At 49.5% G+C, this 18,415-nt stretch overlaps 1 protein-coding gene across 1 annotated transcript; it reads right to left on the bottom strand.

Moving 5' to 3' along the window:
* Positions 1-3,214: 3,214 nt before the first annotated feature.
* Positions 3,215-17,858, bottom strand: LOC123363206. Its single transcript, XM_045004087.1, has 4 exons — positions 17,088-17,858; positions 14,855-16,808; positions 10,147-10,163; positions 3,215-3,331 (listed from the first exon to the last, which is right to left on the bottom strand). The coding sequence occupies exons 1-4, from the start codon at positions 17,856-17,858 to the stop codon at positions 3,215-3,217; spliced, it is 2,859 nt and encodes a 952-aa protein (XP_044860022.1).
* Between the last annotated feature and the right edge of the window lie 557 nt (positions 17,859-18,415).

Genomic DNA, 18,415 nt, shown 5'->3' with positions numbered 1-18,415 from the left:
TTTAAACAAGCATAAAACCATGAAAATATGACCACATTGTGCCAGAAACAAATAGTTTTTTTCAACCTGCATTAATAAGGGTGCGGGTTTAGGTCAAGCGTAACAACCCAGAAAGAACTTCCGTGATTTTTCACAGATTAACAGGGTAAGCTATTCCATAGCTCTGAGGCCATTAAGGAAAAGATATGTAGAGTACCCCTACTAAAATGATAGCCATTTTTATCTAACATTGAACAACGAAGTTTCTTAAAACAAGGAAATCAGTAGTACCCCAAAAACCTCTCTCTCTCTCTCTCTCTCTCTCTCTCTCTCTCTCTCTGCTTCACTGGAGAGCTTCCCCATCCCTACCCTCTTCTTGATTTAAAGATTCAGTACACTATCCTCACAGCCCTTACAAACTCCACCGTTCAAGAACTTCATACCCTCTTACATCTACAAGGGAGACAGATGTTCAGAAAGGTGTCTGTAACCCAATCTATTAAGTGCTTTAAAAACCAGCACATGAACATCAAAGGCCCCATGGCACTTCATATAAAAGTCAGAGTTTGTCTGGATGTCCTTAGACAAAAATCTCCCTTTCAGTTGCTACATGGGTTGGTTACTAACCTCCAAACTGGAACTGAATGTATTTCAGTGGTGCAGTGTATATAGTATGTACAGGGCAGTGGGATTCTCTAGGACAGGGGTTCTCAAACTGGGGGGTCAGGACCCCTCAGGGGGTCACGAGGTTATTACATGGGAGGTTGTGAGCTATCAGCCTCCATCCCAAATCCTGCTTCGCCTCCAGCATTTATAATGGTGTTAAATATGTAAAAAAGTGTTTTTAATTTATAAGGGGGGGTCACACATAGAGGCTCGCTATGTGAAAGGGGTCATCAGTACAAAAGTTTGAGAACCACTACTCTAGGATGCAAGATATGAGGTGCATGAGGAGGTGCAGTCTGGCTGATACAACATGGGGCGGGCAGTCAAGAGAGTCAGGTTTTATTCCTGGTTCTTCCACTGACTTATGGTTTAAGCCACATTTCTGGGTTCCTCAGTTTTTGGGAGCCTAATGTTAGACAATTTGGGTCAGATTTTCAGAAGTATGGATCAGACATAACTCCACTTGGGGCGGAGAGAGGGTGGGAGGGGGTGTGTGTCTGTGTGTGTCAATGGGAGCTGCAGATGTTCAGCATCTCCAAAATCAGGGTCCCAATGTCTCAGAAAATAGGGCACTCTAAAATAGAGCACGTTTTAGGCCTTAACTTCTCAGGGCATAAGGTTCCCCATCTGTGATATGGGGGTAACATGGTTCACAGTTATTACAGTGACGGGTGCAATATAAAGACCAAGGTAGAAGAGAATAGAATCTTTCAAACAACATATAACAGGATTAGCATCCCTATTATGTTAATAGCAGTTTGAGTACGAAAATCTCATGAGAATATATACGTACCATTCATTTTCACAGAATGAACATTACCAGCTAATGAATTTCAAATTATGTGTAGTCCCTATGCAGTATAATATTTCTCAATTTAGAAACCGAGAAATACCTATCTAGCATCTCCAGAATAAAACAGTGAAATGTAACCAGAGATCTCACCCAGCCCAATTAAACAGGTGAATTTAGCTCCAATTTGCATTGGCATTTTGATGCATTTGCTTTTAATGAGGACGACTCGGAGGCAAACTGGCACTGGATAGCTACAGATTGAGGAACCACACAACAGCTAAAGCCCCAGACGTAATTCATGCTCCTTGGGTTGTCACCTAATGGTGCCATTATGCCCCAGCAATCATGATGTTCAAGCCCATCCAGGATCTGACAACCCTTGAAGCACATTTGATATCCAAAGCACAACAATCACTTATAAATTTTAATTGTGATTAAATCAGCTATTAGGAATCTAAAGTTTAATGCTAATGAAATGCAGTTTTTTTATGTACTTGTTTTCAAAAGTACATTTTTATTTCACTTTGTGCTGGTGAAAGGTCCTGGATCATCAGTCTTGCAAGCAGATATTTTCTATTTGACCCCCAGTTCAGTAAAAGCACTTAAGCACATTCTTAACTTTAGGCATGCACTTAAGTGCTTTGCTGAAATAGGGCCTTATGTATGGCAAAGGTCGTAGCAATCCAACTTTCCTGCACCCTCAACTGCCATGCCAATGTGCCCAACTTTCTTCTTCAAGTACCACCTCTTAGGGTATGACTACACTGTAGATTTATGCCACATTCTTACATTTGTTTTAGACCAAACCCTTCTACCATCCATGCACAAAACCTTTCAGCATGTGCTCGCATGTGCTTTTGAACTCATGCTTGCTTACACAGCTGGGGGTACAAGATACAGCCCATTTTTCACTTTAAGGCATGCTCTCACCTGCCCACTTTGTAGTGAAGATGCAGTTAAAGCATGTGTCGCTGAGCTTGGGTTTAGATAGTCCTCCACTACCACCAAAGAATTCCCAAGATCTGTATGTTCTGGCCCTTCTACCTACTTACTTTCTATCAGGATGTCAGGCATAATACCCTGTTAACCTCTGGCTTCTCCAAGGGGTGTGATTACCATCTAGAATACCAACCTTGCTGGTCAATTTTGTGAGATGGACCCCTGTAGGGAATGGACTGAGGCTGCTAATGTAGTTCACAGAACTACATTTCCATTCTATTCCATATACTTTTTTAATATTTGTTATAAAATAACGAGCACTCAGAATTTCATGATTGTCACTATGCTATACACTGTGGCCTATCAGAATCTCAGAGAGGTTATCCTCTTGTTCCAAAAGCACAGGCTCCTGCCAGTCGCCCTAAAGGAGACTCTTCCACAGCTGTTTTCAGTATAGCATTTCTGACACACAATCAAACAGTTCTGATTCCATCCAGTAAAAAGCAGCAGTGCAAGTAAATGCAAACAAGAAATGTTTGTCATTTTTAAGACTGCCTTCTAGCACTGATTTTTGTGCATTTGTTTTTAAAGGAAAGCTTTATGTTTCACCTATTACTGGCAATTTCCTTGATTTTGTCTGATTAAGTCAGACCTTTAATGACATTTTAACTTTTTTTTGTGTGTAGTGTTTTAAGGTAACAGCCCATTTTATATATTGGGTGCAACAGAGACAGAACTTAATACATATAATTATGCAGTTTGCAAATGTGACAGCTCTGATGCTACTGCACTGCAAGTCTATGCAGTTAAATTAAAATTATAATGATGGTAATTACACTAATTAGCTCCTTTTTCTAGTTTGTTCCCAGCAAAGTTTTGCATATTTGCATGAGTAACAGCTACTTCAGCTTCTCCCCCATAACCAACACTCTGAATAGCTGATTTAGCACAGACCTGTAATACACAAGTAACATTCAGAGATAAAAAGGCAGATGCCAAAAGGGTAAGGATTAAAACCCATACAATATTTTTCATAAATTATTTACATGCACAGTCTAGAAACTGTAATGCTTAGATGTTTAGACACACAGAGGGTGAAATATTTAATGAAATCCTCAAAAATCACTATAATTTATGCAACAAGAAGTTGCTCTGCACATGACAGGAAAACAGCTATGCCTCTAATTCTCTAGCAATCAACCAATGCCTTAGATGAGGCCTGTTCTCAAAGTGCTTGTGAGTTACACTATTCCTATGAAAAGTGCAAATGCACCACATATGCAAAAACTGGAGAGACAGGCCCTAAATTCTACCAAGATTCATGCATGTGTTGAACTTTATGACCTGTTAGAAGTCTCTCCGATGATATATTTAATGGTGAGCACGTGCATATGCCTTTACAAGACCAAGGCCATATTGTCCTCAAAATTGCTACTATGTATTTCAAAACGATCATCATCATTAATTATTATAATACAGTCGAACCCATTTATGTCGACCTCGGTTAACTTGCCAATCCTATTAACTCGAGGTTTTAGAAGTGGAACCGCCAAACTCCCTCTTTATCTTATGGGCTTCTCATCTGTTATGTCGATTTGCCCAACCCTAATATCTCGAGCCCGGCTCCCCGCGTCCCCAGCCACCCGCTCCCTGGCTCTCCAGCCGCGCGGTTCCCCAGCCGCCCGCTCCCCGCGTCCCCAGCCACCCGCCCACCCCCGCATACCCGGTCCCTGCCCGTCCCCGCCCGCCCGGCCCCGCATACCCGGTCCCTGCCCGTCCCTGCCAGCCCGTCCCCGCATACCTGGTCCCCGCTTTGCCTGCCGCCTGCCCGCCCGGGTCCCCGCCGCGCCGCCCCCCCCCCCGCCCGGCGCCGCGTCGCCGCCCGCCCGCCCGGCCCCGCATACCCGGTCCCTGCCCGTCCCCACCCGTCCCCGCCCCACATACCTGGTCCCGGCTTCTCCTGCCGCCCGCCCGCCGGCTCCGCTTCCCCGCCCGCCGGTCCCCGCTTCCCCGCCCCCGCATACCCGGTCCCTGCCTGTCCCCGCCGCCCGCCGGCCCGCATACCTGGTCCCTGCCCGTCCCCCCCCCACATACCTGGTCCCGGCTTCTCCTGCCGCCCGCCCGCCGGCTCCGCCCCGCCCGCCGGTCCCCGCTTCCCCGCCCCCCCATACCCGGACCCGGCCTGTCCCGCCCGCCCGCCCGGCCCGCATCCGTGGTCCCTGCCCGTCCCCGCCCGTCCCCGCCCCACATACCTGGTCCCGGCTTCTCCTGCCGCCCGCCCGCCGGCTCCGCTTACCCGCCCGCCGGTCCCCGCTTCCCCGCCCCCGCATACCCGGTCCCTGCCTGTCCCCGCCCGCCCGCCCGGCCCGCATACCTGGTCCCTGCCCGTCCCCGCCCGTCCCCGCCCCACATACCTGGTCCCGGCTTCTCCTGCCGCCCGCCCGCCGGCTCCGCTTCCCCGCCCGCCGGTCCCCGCTTCCCCGCCCCGCATACCCGGTCCCTGCCTGTCCCCGCCCGCCCGCCCGGCGAGCATACCTGGTCCCTGCCCGTCCCCGCCTGTCCCCGCCCCACATACCTGGTCCCGGCTTCTCCTGCCGCCCGCCCGCCGGCTCCGCTTCCCCGCCCGCCGGTCCCCGCTTCCCCGCCCCGCATACCCGGTCCCTGCCTGTCCCCGCCCACCCGCCCGGCCCGCATACCTGGTCCCTGCCCGTCCCCGCCCCACATACCTGGTCCCGGCTTCGCCTGCCGCCCGCCCGCCGGCTCCGCTTGCCCGTCCGCCCGTCCGCCCGGCTCCGCTTTGCCGGATCCAGCCACGTGCAGGCAGCGCGGTAAGGGGGCAGGGAGGGGGTGGGGGGGTGGATAGGGGTTTATCTCGATCATTGGTTATCTCGATGGCTTTTGGCAAACCCCTAGGCCGTCGAGATAACAGGGTTTAACTGTAGTAGCAGTTAGCGTATGTCTACAGAGCCCGAGGCAGTGAGCCTCCCAAACAGGGTCAACAGACTTCCTTTTCTTTGTCTAGGAGCTGTACATAGACTCCGGGATTGTCTAGATAGAAAGATGGAAAGTTAGTGCGTGGCAAGCTGGGGTGTAAATCTGCAGTGCACTAGCAGGCTGCGTGCTAACTGGCCATATGGACCCTGATACCATGTACTAAAAGTTTCCTACCTAGTTTTAATCGACTTCCATTTAAAACAGCAGAGGTCGTGAACGGAACACCTTGAAGACTAAATAGACAAGGCAGAATAAGAAGGAAAACAGAGACACAGATAGTGAAATCCAGGCTTTTTTGAAGTCACTGGGAGTTTTCCCCACTGACTTTAGCGGGGCTAGGATTTCATCCAGAGAGATTTAAGTTTACATTGGGACTCTGCAGAGCCAGGAACAGAACCCTCTCCTGACTCCCATTTTCCAAAATGAACAAACATGTGTCAATTGAAAAGGTAGAGTTAATTGAAAAATGCCAGTTATTTTTTATGTTTCAGAAATTTTTTTTAAAAATTAAATTTCCCACAAAAATGTTTCACAAATTTTCAGTTTTCAAAAATCATGTTTAGAAAATTATCATTTTTGGTTTCTGGAAAATTTCAATCAAAATTAAATAATTTCACAAACATTTTGATCCAAAGGCCATTTTTTTTGGGGGGCCATAAAATGTGCTCTGAGGACATAATTTCTACCAACTCTGCTTTTAAAACCAGTTTAATTGTAATCTAAATCTGGCTGCTTCTTCTCTATGCCCAGCTAAATAACTGTTTGTTCTTCATTCATGTACCTGTCAGCAGAGTGCTTTAATATTAAATGGAGCCATTCCAGGGAACATCAGCCTGACGTTCTTTGCTGTCTGACCTACGCAAGGGAAATCTATATAGACTCAATATAGAATTTTCAAAACCTCTCGTTTCTAAAAGGAATCAGGAATCCAAATCCTCTAGCACCTTTGAAAATCCCCGCATTAATGTTGGGTGGCTTTAGTTTCTTAAGACATTGCTTTCTGCAGTGATACTTGAATATGCATGTAGCAATCCGGCACTTATCTAAAAGCAGATTTTCCTTTTATGGACATTGAGTTTCCCTTTAACAGATTTGCACAATGTTGACAACGTGATTTGCAAACTTGATAACACTTGAAAATGATCAAACCAAATATGATTAGGCTGGTTTGAAGGACTCTCTGTGTCAATAGGAGATTAGGCCTACAGTATAAATAATGTGTCTTTAACAGTGAAAGTGGGATTGATAGTTTGATGCTAGGATTCAGATATGTAGTCTAGCTTCATAGCTGTCAATTCAAACTATGAATTAAATGAAACGTTAGGAATGATTGGGGCCAGCTTTTCCCCACAATTGGCCATTGAAAAAGCTAAGCAGCAAACAAAACATGTTATGCCAAATGTTTAGAGATACGTGTTTAGTCCATGAAAAGAAAAGTATTTCAAGATTTTTTTCTTATTTTTCCTCCCAAAAGACAAAACTCCTCCTTTGAGGGTTTTTGCACTGTATTGGATAATTATGTTATTATTTTGTTTATTTTTGCCTTGAGATATTTTCACCGCTTGATTTTGAGATATTTATAAAACAAACAAACAAAAAACACCAGTGACTTAAAAACCCCCATGGCATCTGCAGTAAAGTCTTCTGAAGGTAAAAAGCATCTCTGATGCAAGCTGTTTTGACCAGTTTTCTTTTGGTTCGTAATTAAACTGAAATGATGGATCATTAATCATATCAGATTCAATGGAGTTTGGCATCAACTGTGTCAAATCTGTTGCTTCTCCCAGTGCATTTATTACAGAGTAATTAGTGCTAATGCATAATTTTGTTTCTGTACCAGGAATGAGGATTTCTGTAAGTAGAAACTTTGCCAGTCAAAAATGACTATGGGCCTGATCCAAAGCCCACTGAACTCAATGGGAATATTTTCCTGGGCACTGAATCAGGTCCTCTCTTCCTAACAACACAGTTCCACAACCTTTACTCACATTGAGCAACATTTATTTGCCCAATTTGTCCCACTGAACTCAGTGGGTTTCAGGAGTAAGATACCACTCAAAATTTGTAAAAGTTGCCGGATCAGGCCCCCAGATTGCCATTAACCATGGGATGAAATGGATAACATTAGGCAGATTCACCACATGAGGCAGGAGGGACTGGCTGTATGACCCACTAGAAGTTCTTTCCAACCCAAAGAATTCTGTGAAATTGTAGAGCCAAGGGTGAGTGAGGGAATCTCTTTTACTGGACCAACTTCTCCTGTCTCTACTATCCTGGAACCAACACAGCTACAACTACGCTGCATATAAAATCTGAAATTAGACACTCAATATCATTGCAAAACATCACATGGAAAGTTAAGGCTAGTATTAGATTTAAAACCATGGCATAATGATACTCACAGAAAGATCTTAAGCACCATGCTTAGGTCGTACATCCATGGCCTCTGCAAACATGTCTAAAGAAGGTAGCTATGCTGAAAAGATCCATAGTGGCTAGATACAGAAATGGCAGAGAGAAATTGGTCTGTCTGGTTTGAGGCTTGCTCAGAACATCACTTTCCTTTCTGCATCACCTGTCTTCACAAGATGACAATGGACACAACTGGCATAAGTCCCCAAAATGTTCCTTTTCCACATGGGGAGGCTATGTGATTTCATGCACAAGACAAGCCCGTGGGGATCGGGGGATCTGTGTGCTATTCCAGGTTCTGCCAGTGACCTGCTATATGATCACAGACAAGTCGTTTTACTTCCTACCGTTTGTCTGAGCTTGTAAACTTTTTGGGACACAGTACGTCTGCACTGCAGCAGGGAGCGCACTTCCCAGCACGGGTAGAGGGACACACACTAGCTCTTCTTGAGGTCGTATGCTAAAAATAGCAGTGTAGCTGGGGGTAGCTCGGGCCGCAGCTCTGCCTAGCTACTTGAGTACAAACTCACCCAGACCCCTGGGGTACATATTTGGGCAGCTAGTCTGAGCCACTACCTGTGCTTCCCCTAGCTGCATACATGAGCTAGTGCTTGTCTGTCTACCCGAGCTGATAAGCACGCTACCAGCGTCAATGCCGATGCCACCCTCACTGTGCTTATACTGTGTCTGCCACAAAGAGGCTCCACTGTTGGTTGGGTTTGTAGGTGTTTATACACTAAGTGAAATTAATAATTTACTGATGGGGAATAGGTGCTGGAACTAAGGGTGTTGGGAGTACTGCTGCATCTCTTGCCTTGAAGTAGTTTCCATTATATTCAGGGTTTACAGTTTGGTTCAATGGCTCTCAGCACCCTCACTATACAAATTGTTCCAGCACCCCTAGACAGGAGAGATCCTTCCTTCTGTTCTAACCACCAGGAAATGAAGAAATAGCTCTCTTGGGCTCTATTTCCCATTCTGCCATTGACTTGTCCTGTGACCTGGGTATACCTTATTTTCTTTAATTGTAAAATAGATAGAGAAATATGTACAAGGAGATGAGGCCCTCAAATGGCAGGCACCGCTTTATAGAAGTCTGTGCACATGATTGTAATGCAGCATTTTCAAGTCTGCTCTATTTTTCATTATTCAATCTCTTTTGCAAGAGGTCAGCCAGGTCCCGCTTTATCCAGATGTCTGGATATTTCTGCAGGCACTGGTGCACCCAGGCACTAGGAGGAGGAGGAGGCAAGTCTAACCCAGTCTATTATACTTTCACTGTATACACCTTGCCATATCTAACATGATATTGTCCTGCCTCAAACAGAAGACATCAGAGTCACAGGTACCTATAATTACACTTAAAGGCTCACTGCCATGTAACTCAAGCCTCACATTTGGGGTTTGTATTTAAAAATGTTTTTTGCAGAATCCAACATGAACAGAATTTTTTTTCATAACTTGATTTATATTTCAGTTAAACATTTATTTTTAAAAATGGAAACCTCCTCTTGCAGCACTATACCCGCAAACACAGCAGCATTGTGCTAGTGAAAGAAACTGGGAAGTGAAAGAGACCAGAAGAAAAAAATGAAATTGCACATGTAAGTTCCAGTGTCTGAGATGAATGAAGTACAAGTTGTAAACAAACTGCATCAATGGTGTCTTTAATGGGTTATGACTAGTCATCTTAGGTCAATATGATGATTTTTATCTTGACAATGTCCCTTGAACCAATTGGCTTTGCTAATTATGAAATTACAGGAACCTCTCTTAACTATTCCTTGCACCACAAAGGTCCCACTGAAAGCCATTTTTGCAGAGATAACTAGGCAAATCAAATCTGGGAGACCTGCAGTCTCCTGTCTCCTCCTCCAGAAACACACAGAGGGTCGGATACCCCATGGGCTTCCATCTTGCACAGTTGTTTGCATTTGTGCAAAAATGAGTGTAAAATGCTGCCCTTGTGGCATGGTAGCATTTGATACTCACTTTGTATTCCTAAAGCTAGATCCTCAGCTATCATCATCATCGTCATCAGAGCTTGACAAGTTTATTCTCGCTGAGGATTTAGCCCTTTTTTCAAAGTGTAAATGGCTGTACCAGGTGTAAGGTAGTGAGAATCAGGACTAGATCTTCTGACTCTCTGGATTTTGGGATTATTTATTTCTCCAGATTGCAGCTTTGCTTGCACTTCAATTTGCAGTTTCCACAAGCGACACTCACACTCTTCTTCAGGTGACTGGCAGGTAATGATTTTCTCCAAGGGGATACCCATTCCCTGCTCCCTTGGAGATCACACAAATCCTCCATTGCAGGAGCAGGGGGACCAAACCCAATATGCACTTATGTGGTGTATGTACCTCCATCCTGGGAGTACCTATTAGAATACCAGAGGAAGGCTCATTTTATTACGGGCTTAGTTTACTGAGCCAACAGGTGTCAGGAGGGTGGTGATTAGAGCTCTGGGAAACGGAAAAGCTTCATCTCATCCTGTTTTTTTCAGGCTGGACTTTTGCCTATTTCGCCCATGTGCCATGCAGTTCCTAAATGTTGTGACAACCTATGCCAACTATCAAGCCTTTAGAGCAGGCAAATCAGAGATGACACGTAACTGTTGATAGTGGAAGAGTACAATTTAAAAGGTTCTGGTGATATGCAGCAGGGTTCAGGGCAGAGTAGGGTGACCAGATGTCCTGATTTTATAGGGACAGTCCTGATATTTGGGGCTTTTTCTTACATAGATGCCTATTACCCTCCACCCCCGTCCCGATTTTTCACACTTGCTATCTGGTCACCCTAGGGCAGAGCATCTAAACCCTGGCAAAAATCAGGGGCAGGGAGGGGGGCACATGAACCTGTGTGCCCCCCACATGTTGTCTCTGTCAATCACATATACCTTGGTAGAGCAAATGAGATTACTGACGAGCTAAAAGAGACTCTGTACTCTTTCCAAGGGCCCTTGGCAGCTCAGACAATAAGCACCTGATGCTTTTACTTCTAACTAATGCTATTGTTCCCCAATGGTTGGTTACGAGCGAGGATTACTCCACACAGCTGCAGTTCTCCTGGTAAAAGACAATGCCTCTAGAGCTTTATTACCCCCGCTGGATTCCAAAACTGGAGATGAAAACAAATAGTATTTCCATTTGGATTGCTTATCATGAACATGTTTTGACACCAATCCAGCCAGAGAGATTTACTCACATGTTTAACTTTAAGCATCCAGACCACGTAAAAGCTTTTCTGGGTTGGGTCTTTAAACACAGGCTATGTCTTTGCTGCAGAAAGAAGTGTGTTTTTACATTGGCATAGTTGTATCATGGTAGCTATCAGTGTAAAATCCCACTACAGACAAGGCATGGGCAATTTTTACCTTGATTTAGGTAGTTGAGGTCAATCTTACAGTGCCTTGTCTCCACTAGGATTTTACATCAAGATAGTTGTCTCGAGTTAGCTATATCAATGTAAAAAGCACAGGGTTTTTTTTAAGCAAAGACAAAACCCAAAAAGACAAAACTGTAAGTCCTGACAGCCCTTTTTCAGTCTGGTTAAACAGAGTTGAAGCTGCATGCTATATTCACCTCCCTTTGGCCTTCTTTTTGGGAGCATTTCACAACACACAGCTTTGCTCATTGTTCACTTAATTCTGTGTCAAGCGGCACCAGGTTCAGCTACTGCATCCAATTCTGGGCAGCATACTTTAGGAAACATGTGGACAAATTGGAGACAGTCCTGAGGACAGCAATGAAAATGATAAAAGGTTTAGAAAACCTGACCAGTGATGAAAGGATAAAAGCTCTGGGCATATTTAGTTTTGTGAAAAGAAGACTGATAGCAGACCTGATAACAGTCTTCAAATATGTTAAGAGTTTTTATAAAGAGGACAGCAATCAACTGATCTCCATTTCCACTAAAGGTTGGACAAGAAGTAACGGGCTTAATCTGCAGCTAAAAGATTTAGGTTAGATATTAAAACTTTCTAACTATAAGGACAATTAAGCTCTGGAATAGGCTTACAAGTACTATGAAGGGGACTGAAAAAAATATGGTGTTTCTTTGAGTTTCTTTCACTGTACATGAATTTATGAAGATTCATCAAAGTGTAAAAAGCCACTTCATGACCCATTGTCACAAGTGTTCTTAAAAAAAATGAAAGCAAAGCCACAAAACTCAGTTGGTCTGTAGAGACAGCAACTTTTTCTTCCTGAGCTTCCATGTAAAAGGCTGATAGATCCCTAAAACTTTTGCAGAAAATTCAGCTGTTTTAATTTATCTTATCCCTCAAAGTAGCTGAGTTTCCCATAGTGTTGGACTACGTACGGCACGTTCTCAACTTGGGGATCAAGACCACCCTCCTTTTCTTTAGTCTGCGTGGAAGTTGAGATGGAGGTTCTGTCTCAAACCTTTTCAGAGGGGTCTGCTGAAACTTTTTTCTGTTGTTACCCTCATCTTACAAGATGAGAAAGGTCTGATATATTGCAAAACATTGGCACTTTTCCCTCTCAGAGCCATCAGGAGATGCCAGGTTGCCCGTGGAAAAGAAAAGCCTTGTGTGTTCAACCCCAAATACTGTATCAGAAAAAAACATTGGCAGCAAAGGAAACAGACAGGAAATGACTTGCCAAGGGCATTGCTTGTTATATACAACTGTCTCCATTCCTCAGTGGCTTCAGAGCACAAGCCTCCCTTCAGGCCTGGCCTTTGCATGGGAACATTATAGGTGTCATGGTCTGTGGTTAAAGGAACCAGCATAGAGCTGTAGAATGGGTCATTAAGTGTAATGCTTATTTTACACATTTAAGAGTTGGCTGTGATTCTCCTAGTGAAGCCCTTCAACCTATGCCCTCTAAAAAGCATTCAACTAGAACCAGTGTCATATTAATTTTCCTTTTGCTAGTCTAATTAGAGAGGCCTGGCCCTTATCCAGCACCCACTGAAGTCAATGGAAGGATTCCCACTGATTACTCTAGAAGCATTCAGCAGATATTAGAGCTAGTCAAAATTTTGTCTGGCAAAGCATTTTTTTTCTATGAAAAAGCTATTTTTGATTAAATTGAGAATTTTCAATTAAAACTTTTTGTTGAAAAATTGGAAAAATGAAAAAAAATACTGTAGTATTCAGTTTTTGGAGATTCTTCTCCCTGCCCAGTTCTTTTATCTGCCTTTTTTTAAATTTCCCCCTCCTTTTTCATTGAGGAAAAAGGCAGAGGAAAATGGGATTGGGAAAGAGATGAGAAATTGAAAAAAATATATAAAAAAAATCATTTAAGTTTGAACTGAAATTTTCATTTGGTTTCATTTAATTGGCAAAGCAACAAATTCAGTGTTAGATTCCGAACAAAACAATTTCACAGAAAATACATATTTCCCCATGTAACAGGCGGGTCCGGGGCTCAACCCTCTGAGGGGAGGAGGGGAGCCACACCGGCCTGCTTGTCTCACGGGGGTTCTGTCCTGTCTCTTTAAGGCTAGGACAGGCCCAGGCCCCCTGGTGCAGGGGCTGGGCGACAAACAGTCTAGATAGGTCTCAAGCCTTTGGTAGCAGGCTGAGCCAGTAACAAACAGTACAGGGGCTCAGGCCTCTTGTGGCAGGCTGAGCCAGTAGCAAACAGTACAGGGGCTCAGGCCTTTTGTGGCAGGCTGAGCCAGTAGCAAACAGTACAGGGGCTCAGGCCTCTTGTGGCAGGCTGAGCCAGTAGCAAGCAGTACAGGGGCTCAGGCCTCTTGTGGCAGGCTGAGCCAGTAGCAAGCAGTACAGGGGCTCAGGCCTCTTGTGGCAGGCTGAGCCAGTAACAAACAGTACAGGGGCTCAGGCCTCTTGTGGCAGGCTGAGCCAGTAACAAACAGTACAGGGGCTCAGGCCTCTTGTGGCAGGCTGAGCCAGTAGCAAGCAGTACAGGGGCTCAGGCCTCTTGTGGCAGGCTGAGCCAGTAGCAAGCAGTACAGGGGCTCAGGCCTCTTGTGGCAGGCTGAGCCAGTAGCAAGCAGTACAGGGGCTCAGGCCTCTTGTGGCAGGCTGAGCCAGTAGCAAGCAGTACAGGGGCTCAGGCCTCTTGTGGCAGGCTGAGCCAGTAGCAAGCAGTACAGGGGCTCAGGCCTTTGGTAGCAGGCTGAGCCAGTAGCAAACAATACAGGGGCTCAGGCCTTTTGTGGCAGGCTGAGCCAGTAACAAACAGTACAGGGGCTCAGGCCTTTTGCGGCAGGCTGAGCCAGTAGGTAGAGGGGGACGACTGCCACCCGTGAGTGGGGTGGCAGGGGGGGACACAGGCCCACCCACTCCACTGTGTCCCGGCCCGGGGCCCTAGGCAGCGGTCCTCACCGCTGCCGGTCAGTGGGGATCCTGACCGCAACACACTGACATGGGTTCAGTCTGGTCAGCAGCCTTACTGAGGTCAGCTGCCCCCGGGCCACTTCCACTATCCCCCTCTTGTCCTACCTGGTCCACGGCGTCTCGCCCCGGGAAGTCCCACTGCATGGGCTCGTCCCAACCCGGGCTGGGGGGTAGGTCTGGTAGGTCCTTAGGGAAGTCCAGCCAATCCTGCCCCGGGGGCTCCTCGGGGTAACAGCATGGCAGCTGGGGCGTTCCCCCGGGCTCCTCGTCGTAGGTGGCGCGGGGGAGTTCCGGCTGGTCTTCCCAGGAGCGAGGTAGGGTGCTCTCCGTCCAGTCCAGGCAGTCGCTCGGGGCTCCAGTGGTTCCTCCGGTAGGAGCTCCCTCAGGCAGGTCTGCTCTCCCCGGTGGCTGAGAGCTGACTGAGCTGGGAGGCCCGGCTTTTATTCTTCCGGGTCGCCGCCTGACCCTCTGAGGGGCGGGCTCACCATGCTGTAGCCCCGCCCCTTCCTGTGTCCGGGGCTCAACCCTCTCCGGGGAGGAGGGGAGCCACACCGGCCCGCTACATTCCCCCCCCCTCAAGCCTGGCTCCCATACCTTGGGGCCAGGTCCTTCCATCTCCTCAAGGCGGGACAGGAAGTCGGCATTTGCGTGGTCCTTGCCCGCCCGATGCCGGATGGTAAAGGCATAGGGCTGCAGGGCTAGGTACCACCGCATGATCCGGGGGTTGTTATCCTTCATCCTCATCAACCATTGGAGGGGTGCATGGTCCGTGACGAGGGTGAAGGGGGCACCCAGGAGGAAGAATCGGAGGGCGTCACAGGCCCACTTCACCGCTAGGGCTTCTTTCTCGATCACGGAATAGTTGCGCTCGCGGGGGAATAGCTTCCGGCTGAGGTATATCACGGGATGATCCCCCCCCTCCATATCCTGCGACAGGACCGCCCCGACGCCGGTCTTAGACGCGTCTGTCTGTAGAATAAACGGCTTGTCGAAGTCCGGGCTGTACAGGACTGGTTCCTGGCAAAGGCGGTCCTTCAGGGTCTGGAAGGCCACCTCGCACTCGGCCGTCCAGCGCACCTGTCGGGGACTATTTTTCTTGAGGAGCTCAGTTAGGGGTGCGGCAATTGAGGCAAACTGCGGAATAAACCGCCGGTAATACCCGGCGAGCCCCAGGAACTGCCGCACTTGACGCTTCGTCGTGGGCGTGGGACAGTCCGCAAGGGCCTGTACCTTGCCTACCAGGGGTCTGATTCGTCCTCCTCCCACCGTGTAGCCCAGATAGGTGGTCTCCTGCCATGCGATCCTACATTTCTTAGGGTTGGCGGTCAACCCCGCCTCCCGCAAGGTTCGTAGGACCGCGGCGACCCGGTTGAGGTGATCTTCCCAGTGGCGGCTGTAGATTACCACATCATCCAAGTAGGCGGCCGCATACTCCTGGTGAGGCCGCAAGAGGTGGTCCATCAACCGCTGGAAGGTCGCAGGGGCCCCATGGAGGCCGAACGGCATCCGATTAAATTGATAAAGGCCTGAGGGGGTAGCAAAGGCCGTTTTTTCTTTGGACGCTTCGTCGAGGGGGATCTGCCAATACCCTTTGCTCAGGTCCAGGGTGGTGATAAATTGGGCTTCCCCCAGGCGGCCCAGGAGCTCATCCACCCTGGGCATCGGATAGGCGTCAAACCGCGAGATGGCGTTTACCCGACGGAAGTCTATACAGAATCGGCGCGTACCGTCCGGTTTGGGGACCAGCACCACCGGGCTGCGCCATTCACTGCAGGAGGGCTCGATGACCCCCAAGGCTAACATGGTTCGGACTTCTTCTTCTACCTCCTGTCGCATCCGGTACGGCAAAGGCCGGGTGGTTTCTCTGATCGTTTTCCCTGGCTCGGTCAGAATTGTGTGACAGGCCCGGGTTGTATAACCTGGGGCGGCCGTGAAGGTTTTTTGGAAAGCCTGCAGGAGACATGTAGCCTGCTTACGCTGCTCTGCCGTGAGCGAGGGGCCTATCGGGGGTTCCTCCACGCCCTTCGTCTCAGCCGTGTCCGGACCCAGCTCGGGCTCGGGCGGGCAAGGGTCGATCAGTAGGCCCTCTCGGTCACACCATGGCTTTAGCAGATTAACGTGGTAGATCTGGAGCTTCTTCCGTCGGTCGGGTTGGCGGATTTCGTATGTCACGGGTCCCACTTGCCGCACCACCTCATAGGGCCCCTGCCAACGGGCCAACAGCTTCGACTCGCTGGAGGGAAGGAGCAGTAGGACCCGGTCCCCAGGAGCGAACGTCCGGGCCCTGACCTCCTGGTTATAGTTCCGCTCCTGCTTCGCCTGGGCGGCCCGCAAATTCTCCCGGGCTACTGTCCCGGCCTGGGTCAGGTATTCCCGTAATTGGTGGACGTACTGGAGGAGGCCCTGGGTTGGGGAGGCCGACTCCTCCCAGGTCTCCCGCATCAAATCTAAAAGTCCGCGGGGCCTCCGCCCGTACAACTGTTCAAAGGGGGAGAACTTAGTTGAGGCTTGCGGAACCTCCCGGATGGCCAGAAGCAGGGGTGGTAGGAACTGGTCCCAGTGCCGCAATTCCTCAGGGGGAAATTTTTTTAGCATGTCCTTAAGGGTGCGGTTGAACCGCTCTACCAGCCCGTCGGTCTGTGGGTGGTACACTGACGTACGCAGCTGTTTCACCCCCAGGAGCTTGCAGACCTGTTGGAGCAGCCGGGACGTGAAGTTAGTGCCCTGGTCTGTTAGGATCTCCCTAGGCAACCCTACTCGGGAAAATATCTTCATCAGTTCCCCCGCAATGGTCCGGGCGGTGATGCTCCGCAGGGGGACGGCCTCGGGGAAGCGGGAGGCGTAGTCCACAAGGACGAGGACATACTGGAAGCCGGCCGCGCTTCGGGGAAGCGGACCTATCAGGTCCATGGCGACCCGCTCAAAGGGGGTCTCGATGACTGGCATGGGGACCAAGGGGGCCTTGGATACCCGAGGCGGTGCGGCCAGCTGACACTCAGGACAGGAGGTACAATATTGCTTCACCTCTTGATGAATACCAGGCCAAAAGAACCGCGTCAGGATTCGGGCGAGGGTCTTCTCTTGCCCCAGATGCCCGGCGGCGGGCACATCGTGGGCCAACTGCATCACGGCCCTGCGGTGACAGCGGGGTACCAACAATTGCGTCAAGGGTTCACGGGTGCGTGGGTCTCGATCGATGCGGTAGAGCCTATCTCGCCGGAGCTCGAAATGAGGCCACTGCGTGGCCCGATGAGAATCTACCACGGAGCCGTCGACGGCCGCAAGTTGTTGATAGGCCCGGCTAAGCGTCGGGTCTGATCGCTGGTCGCGGCAAAAGTCCGTATCGAAGCGAGGTGCTGAGGGAGTTTGTTCCAGCGGCCTCTGACCTCCTTGGTCCTCTCCCTCACTCTCCGCACCGGCCTGCCCCGCCGCTGGCGGGGGTTCCCGGGGTTCAGCGGCCAAGCCCGGCGTTGCCCGGAGGACCTCTTCGAATAAGGGCCAGTCTCGCCCCAGAATCACAGGATAGGCCAGTCCGGGCGCCAGGCCGACGACTAGCCTCCGGGTAGTGCCTCCCACCGTTAGCTGGGCCCAGGCACTCGGGTAAGGTCGGACATCTCCGTGGATGCATTGTAACTGTATCGGCGTCAGACGGGGGTCGGCCGGTGGTCCCAGAGATTGGCGGACCAAGGTCTGGCCGCACCCTGAATCGATCAGGGCCTGTGTGGTCTGGTTCTCAACCATTACCGGGATTATCAGCTGGGGGGGCCCCGCCCGGCGGGCCCGGCCGGCCCCTACGTAAACCTGCCCGAAACTGCAGTCCATCTCGGGACAGTCTCGTTGTACATGTCCGGCTTTCCCACATCTAAAGCAGGGACCGAGCTCAGGGCGTCCACTCCGGGGAAGGCTTGTTCTGGCACTTCGGGGGGGGCTCCGCCGGACCTTAGGCGCTCCCTGGGTGAAGGCCGGGGTAGTCCGCTGGGGGGTTGCTTCCCAGCGTGGAGTCGCGGTTCCCTGTCGGGGTCCCGGCCCGGGGTCCGGGCCTCGTGGGTGGGGCACGTTCGACGCCCTCTTCTCGTCTCGGGGTCGTTCGGGCCCCGAGGTAGGTGGCCGGAAGGCGGGCCCTATCGAGGCTTCAGCAGCCAGGAAGCCTTCCAGGAGCGCGACGGCCTCTGCTAAGGTCGTCGGTCGGTGGCGGAGTACCCAGGCCCTACCTTTGGCCGGTATGGTGTGAATAAACTGCTCCAACACCACCTGCTCGGTGACCTCCTCCGCCGTCCGGACGTCTGGCTGCAGCCACC

Source organism: Mauremys mutica, chromosome 2 (assembly GCF_020497125.1).
Source record: "Mauremys mutica isolate MM-2020 ecotype Southern chromosome 2, ASM2049712v1, whole genome shotgun sequence".
In the NCBI taxonomy this organism is placed as follows: domain Eukaryota; kingdom Metazoa; phylum Chordata; order Testudines; family Geoemydidae; genus Mauremys; species Mauremys mutica.
This window is presented reverse-complemented; position numbering and strand designations above follow the sequence as displayed.

What these genes read in the sequence shown, in the direction of transcription:
- LOC123363206 (XM_045004087.1), bottom strand. Translation starts at nt 17,858, where the DNA reads ATGGTTGAGAACCAGACCACACAGGCCCTGATCGATTCAGGGTGCGGC. An exon ending in AGCTGGCCGCACCGCCTCGG is followed by an intron (nt 16,809 to 17,087) that starts GTATCCAAGGCC and finishes CTGCTCCAACAG; the next exon opens with GTCTGCAAGCTCCTGGGGGT.